At 30.1% G+C, this 6,606-nt stretch overlaps 5 protein-coding genes across 5 annotated transcripts; 2 read left to right on the top strand and 3 right to left on the bottom strand.

The window, feature by feature from the left end:
- Positions 1-127: 127 nt before the first annotated feature.
- TCM62 (Tcm62p) lies at positions 128-1,786 on the bottom strand (the record flags this gene model as incomplete). Its single annotated transcript, XM_011273550.1, has 1 exon — positions 128-1,786. One exon carries the CDS (start codon positions 1,784-1,786, stop codon positions 128-130), a length of 1,659 nt encoding a protein of 552 aa, XP_011271852.1.
- A 609-nt stretch (positions 1,787-2,395) lies between these two features.
- Positions 2,396-3,331, top strand: BN7_5900 (uncharacterized protein; the record flags this gene model as incomplete). The annotated part of the gene is made up of 1 exon (XM_011273549.1): positions 2,396-3,331. One exon carries the CDS (start codon positions 2,396-2,398, stop codon positions 3,329-3,331), a length of 936 nt encoding a protein of 311 aa, XP_011271851.1.
- Positions 3,332-3,340: 9 nt separating this feature from the next.
- On the bottom strand, positions 3,341-4,059 carry DAS2 (putative uridine kinase DAS2; the record flags this gene model as incomplete). Its single annotated transcript, XM_011273548.1, has 2 exons — positions 3,341-3,939; positions 4,002-4,059. The coding sequence occupies 2 exons, from the start codon at positions 4,057-4,059 to the stop codon at positions 3,341-3,343; spliced, it is 657 nt and encodes a 218-aa protein (XP_011271850.1).
- A 221-nt stretch (positions 4,060-4,280) lies between these two features.
- On the top strand, positions 4,281-5,471 carry FAL1 (ATP-dependent RNA helicase FAL1; the record flags this gene model as incomplete). The annotated part of the gene is made up of 1 exon (XM_011273547.1): positions 4,281-5,471. One exon carries the CDS (start codon positions 4,281-4,283, stop codon positions 5,469-5,471), a length of 1,191 nt encoding a protein of 396 aa, XP_011271849.1.
- A 60-nt stretch (positions 5,472-5,531) lies between these two features.
- On the bottom strand, positions 5,532-6,044 carry BN7_5897 (uncharacterized protein; the record flags this gene model as incomplete). The annotated part of the gene is made up of 1 exon (XM_011273546.1): positions 5,532-6,044. One exon carries the CDS (start codon positions 6,042-6,044, stop codon positions 5,532-5,534), a length of 513 nt encoding a protein of 170 aa, XP_011271848.1.
- Positions 6,045-6,606: the final 562 nt, after the last annotated feature.

The raw sequence follows: 6,606 nt of genomic DNA, 5'->3' as shown, positions 1-6,606 counted from the left end.
GTAAAGTAACTTAATAGTAGTATATATATATATATATATATATATATATATATATATATATATGTATATATGTTCATTAATTATGTTATTATTATTTACAAGATTCTATATACCCGATCATCCTTGATTAAAACCCTTCTTTTTCACCTAAAACACTAGTAATTGCAACTTCAGTAGTTGATAATAAACTTGTAACACCAGAAGCATTAGTTAATGCACTTCTAATTGTAGCATAAGGATCAATAATACCATCTTCATACATATCAACTAATTCACCAGTTTGAGCATTAACACCAAAACTAAATGATCCATTATCAACTTTACTTTTCAAATGACCAGATTCAATACCTGAATTTTCCAAGATTTTAGTAAAAGGTGAAGCTAAAGCAGATTGAACAACATTTATACCTAATTTTGTATCAAATGATTCATTATTAAAATCTTGTTTTTTCAAATGGAAACTAGCTTTTAATAATGCAACACCTCCACCTGGTAAAAATCCACTTTGTAAAGCAGAATAAGTTGAATTTAAAGCATCATCTAGTCTATCTTTTTTCTCTTTAACTTCAAATTGTGTAACACCACCTGGTTTTATAATTGCAGCACCTCCTGTTAATTTTGATAATCTAATTTTTAATTGATCATAATCAGAAATTGAAGTTTTATCATCTTCAATTGCATTTCTAATTAATTCAATACGTTCATCAATCTTAGATTGTTCACCATTACCACCAATTATAGTAGTTTCATTTGGTGAAACAGTAACAGAACTTGCAGAACCAAAATGATGTCTTGTAGCTGTACTTGCAACATCACCAGCCCCGGTATCAACAATCTTGGAACCTGTCGCAGCTTCCAAGTCTAAGAAATATTGATCTCTATGAGCACCAAAACCTGGTGCTTTAACAGCAATTACATTAACTTGACCTCTAACTTTATTTAAGATTGAAATTGCTAAAGCATCACCAATCATATCTTCAGTAATGATTAATAATGAACGTTTAGCTCTTTGTGCATGACTTAAAGTTGGTAATATTTGTTGAGCATTTCTTAATTCACCTTTATGTAACAAGATTAAAGGATTTTCTAATTCAACTTTAGAACTTGGTTTTGATAAATTACCAAATTGTGGAACAATAAAACCTCTATCAAATCTTAAACCTTTAGATACGATTAATTCATCTTCTAATTTATTACCACTTTCTATAGTGACAATACCATCTTTACCAACTTGTTCTACGGCTTGAGCAATTAATTCACCTAATTTTTCATCACCATTTGAAGAAACAACAGCAATTTGTTTCATTTGTTCATTACTTGTGACTTCTTCTTTTTGAGTTTCCAAAAATTCAATGACTTTATTGATTGCTAATTGAACACCATTTCTAACTTCAGTTGGATTAGCACCAGTACTTACATGTCTTAAAGAATTACTTAGGATATTATAAGCTAAGACAGTGGAAGTTGTAGTACCATCACCAGATTCTAAATTTGATCTATTTGTAACATCTTTTAATAATTGACAACCCATATTTTCGAATCTATCTTCAAAACTTAATTCTTGAGCTATACTATAACCATCTTTTGTGATTTTTGGAGCATTATATTTTTGTTCCATAAGAACATTACGACCTTTTGGACCTAAAGTAGCAGAAACAGCCTTGTAAACTTTTGAAGCACCTTGTAAGACTGCGATTCTAGCACTGTTGGAGAACTTGAGCTCCTTGTGGACTGTCTTGATCCCTCTTCTACCCACCAGGGACAGGGTTTTCTGAGCACGTAGCATCCTAATTGACAGCTTGATCTCTTTGGCGGTTAAACTGATATTTTGATATTTTGATTCTCTTTATTAAATCAAGATTTCATTTCCAGATTCTTCTGACAAAAAAAAGATGCTGGCGGAACCGAGTGGAAACTCATAAATTAACTATGGAAAAACTAATCAAAGACACAATTTGTATGAGAAGATCAGTACTTTTTAGTACAAGTGCCACACTGAACAATGTCAATGGATTGGTTGTTATTAGTTAGTGATATCCATTGATACTCATCAGACCCAGTGTCCTTTTGGAACGAGTCCAGGGTCTTTTTTCTGGTGAAGTTCAGTGGAAGAAGCTTTCTTCAAGAAGGTCTTTCGAACTCTATAGAGTCGCCGGCACAGATCAAGACACACATCAGTGATCAATTGCCTCGTCATAAGGGCTGGCTAGACAAGAATGTGTCTGTGCTAGTAGTATAACAGGGCATACAATTGTATAGAACAATAGAACTTGTATATACTTAATTAGTATATGATAGACCAGGGCTTTTAACCATTGGTTATTTCAATATAGTAAGTACAATTCATTCTTAGTTTTTATCAACAAACATCTTCTGTAGAGAATCAAAACTCACAATGGTTTCTAAACTATCATTCAAAGGTGATAAACCCAAAACCAAGAAGAAAACAGTCAAAAGAACAACGAGACCAATATCAACAAAACCAGACATTGATGTTCCATTAATTGAAAATAGTTGGACATCAGCTACAACATTTACAGATCTTAATGGACCTTTAATCATAACAACTTATGAAAGATCCAATGATGATTATGAACATTTAACACAGCAACCATTAGTATTAACACCTGATATATTAGGTGATATACGTCCATCAAAAGAAGTTCGTATAGTTGATCAAACAGAAACTATAAATTTTGAAACTGATGATATAGATCCATTAGTTTATCATGCAAATATTCATAAAACTGAACCTGGTGATGTTCAACAAGTTTTCCTTGCCACATCCGTTGCATTTGCTACATTAGGTGGTGATGTGAATCCTAATAGAACTAAACTTGCATTGAAAACACCATCTGATAAATATTTATCTTTGAATGATCAAGGTGATGTTGATTGTAAAAATGAAGCTATTGGACCTTATCAAATTTTAGAATTTGAAAAACATGTTATATCAAAAGAAGGTGTTTGGTTTAAGATATGGAATGGTAACAAAAGATTGTCATTATTGAAAAATGAGGATAAATTTCAATTGAAATTCAAATCAAATGATCAAGATGATCAAATAATATCAGATTTATTTGTTATAAGAGTTCAAACAAAAAATTCTACAACGGGGAAAAGATTATTACGTGAACATGAAGAATCTAAAACTTTAGGATCAGATTCTATAAGTTTATCAATTAGAAATGCAATAAATTCATTACAAAAATCAGGAATTGAAGTTAATCAATCTACAATTCAAAGACTTAAAAATGCAGCATTAAAAGGTAAATTAAATGAACAATTAATCTTGGAAAGATCAAAATCTAAATCAGATACAAGATGTTGAAAGATCTTCTTATGATAAATCATAATATTGTTGAGTATCTTCACCAACTTGTAAAGTACTTAAAGGATCATTTGAATCTAAAGCAGATCTTGGATATAATGCTTTAACATTGGATGATTTATTAAATAATGGTAAAATACCATCACAAATTAATGAAATCCCATTTGTTTCTTGATCACTTGGTAATATAACATCAGCAAATTCTTTAGTTGGGAAAATAAATTCATTAAATTCAGGTCTTGCAGTATTTATATAATGTTCTAATAAATCACCTAATGGATTTTTTTTTTGTAATACATCTTCAGAAATCCATCTTGATAATCTTGTATCAGCATCACAATCAATAAATAATTTCATTGTAGCTAAATTTCTTAATTCTTTATTATATAATGAATATAATCCATATATTAAAATCAATTTCTTTGAATTAGATTTTAATTCAATTTGTTCTAAATCATCTAAGACATCATCAAATCTATATTTAGCAGCTCCTTTAGAATTTTCGTCTAATTCTTTCCCAGTTTGTACATATGTATCCAAATCTAATGATTCAACTTGAATTGAAGTTGATGTATTTTCTAAAATTGTTGATTTTATTCTTTCACAAACTGTTTTCTAAGATTAAACATGTTAATATAAAAGATCATTTCTTGACCTGGTTGAGAAATACTCACTTTTCCTGCAGCATGTCCACCACCAACAAGGATAATAACTGAATCACTACCCATATTGAACCTATTTCTTCTTGATAATTATCCTTTTTGCCAAAACTTTGAAACGAGTATTAATGAAATGATCTTACAAGTATAAAAGAAAAAAATATTTTGAGTGTGTCCCCGTTAACAAAAGTATAAAATTTTGGCGTCAAAAACCAAAAAAATTAATTACTATCAATTAAAGATCTTGATCAAAGTTCATAACTCATAAGCAAGTACAAAAGTATTGAAAGATGGATTTTGATAGAGAAAGAGATGCTGAATTGGAGTTCAAGACTTCCAAATCAGTCCAAGTTGTATCTTCATTCGAAGAAATGGAATTGAAAGATGATTTATTAAAAGGTATTTATGGTTATGGTTTTGAAGCACCATCTGCAATTCAATCAAGAGCTATTATGCAAATCATAAGTGGGAGAGATACTATAGCTCAAGCTCAATCAGGTACTGGTAAGACTGCTACTTTTTCAATTGGGATGTTGGAAGTTATAGATTCTAAAAATCGTGAAACTCAAGCTTTAGTATTAAGTCCTACAAGAGAATTAGCTATACAGATACAAAATGTTATAAAAGCATTAGGAGATTATATGAATGTTCAATGTCATGCTTGTATTGGTGGTACTAATGTTGGTAGTGATATTAAAGCATTATCAAAAGGTCAACATATTGTTAGTGGTACTCCTGGTAGAGTTTTAGATATGATTAAAAGAAGAAATTTAAATACAAGAAATGTTAAAATGTTAATTCTTGATGAAGCTGATGAATTATTAAGTAAAGGTTTTAAAGAACAGATATATGATATTTATAGACAATTACCTGCTGGGACACAAGTTGTTGTTGTTAGTGCTACATTACCAAAAGATGTTTTAGAAATGACTTCAAAATTTACTACAGATCCTGTGAAAATTCTTGTTAAAAGAGATGAATTAACATTAGAAGGTATTAAACAATATTTTATTGCTGTGGAAAAAGAAGATTGGAAATTTGATACACTTTGTGATCTTTATGATTCTTTAACTATAACTCAAGCTGTTATTTTTTGTAATACCAAGAAGAAAGTTGATTGGTTATCTGATAAAATGAAAGAATCAAACTTCACAGTAGTAGCAATGCATGGTGATATGAAACAAGATGAAAGAGATCAAATCATGAATGATTTCCGTCTTGGTAATTCACGTGTTTTAATTTCCACAGATGTTTGGGCAAGAGGGATTGATGTTCAACAAGTTTCTTTAGTTATAAATTATGATTTACCAAATGATCGTGAGAATTATATTCATAGAATTGGTAGATCTGGTAGATTTGGTAGAAAAGGTGTTGCAATTAATTTTGTCACAAATGAAGATGTTCAACCATTACATGATATTGAACAATATTATAGTACTCAAATTGATGAAATGCCTGTGAATATCAATGATATGATGTGAAGTTAATAGATTATGAATATGATAATTTTTTTTTGCTTCCAAAGTATTTTATTGTAGTTGTTAAAGTATTGATTCTAATTGTTGTGATCTTAATTTATAAAGATCTGCTAATTTCCTGATATAGTTCAAATCTTTATCAGGTTTTAATGAATCGAAATTTTCTAATTCAGCTCTTGTTGTATTTAATGATATTCTCTTTGTCAAGTTTTTATCATCAATTGAAACATTCATTATTTGTAAATCTGGCGTAAGTGATTTATAACCAATAACCTCATCACCATTTGAATCCATTTCCAATACAATTGCTTCTTCATCTTCATCAAGTTGGTTTTCTAGGTCATAATGATCATCATCATCTTGGAACACATATTTGATTTCTGGATAATAATTTTGGGATGATGAGAAGACATTTCCATAAGTACTAGTACTTGAATTCCCATGATGATCAGAATTTGTTTGAGGAGTCAATAAAGAATTACGTCTTGTATTATTGAAAGTTTGTTGATTCACCTCAGACTGGTCTTGTACAATGACAAAGTAAGGTAATGCTGATTTGTTCCAATGTTCACTCATATTGTGCTTACTTGAAATGTCGTGTATGTGTTGGATAATAAAGAACTGTTTACTGTGGTTATCTATCATATACCAAAAAAATGCGCGACTAAAGTATCAAAGAATCACTACAATTGAACAATATTTGGAAAAAGAAGAGGACATACAATCAAAAGGGATCCAAGGTATGAACGAGGAATCACACTTTCAATTAAAATGTAAATTTGTATTCATGGGATCAATCTAAACAACCAATTGCCTGTTTTGCAAAGCAAATTGAAGTGGTTTGTTGATCGAAATAGGTGATATCAGTAACATAATAATAGCTTTTGAAGAATTTAAGGGCGCACAAACGGGTAAAGCCATAAAACGAAAACAGCTATCTGAGATTTCCTGCAAATGGTATAATTACATGTCAACTACTAGAACTGAAAGCTCTAACGTAACCAAATTAATATAATCAAAATATTGTTTAAACTATCGCTGAGTTTTGAGGTTGTAAATTTTTTCAAGCCAGGCCGGTGTTCTTTTTTTCGCTTCAGAGCACACACAATATTTCTACAAGTTGCCTAAACAAAATTGG

The sequence above is a fragment of the Wickerhamomyces ciferrii genome, contig 00238 (genome assembly GCF_000313485.1).
Source record: "Wickerhamomyces ciferrii WGS project CAIF00000000 data, strain NRRL Y-1031 F-60-10, contig 00238, whole genome shotgun sequence".
NCBI lineage: Eukaryota > Fungi > Ascomycota > Saccharomycetes > Phaffomycetales > Wickerhamomycetaceae > Hansenula > Hansenula ciferrii.
This window is presented reverse-complemented; position numbering and strand designations above follow the sequence as displayed.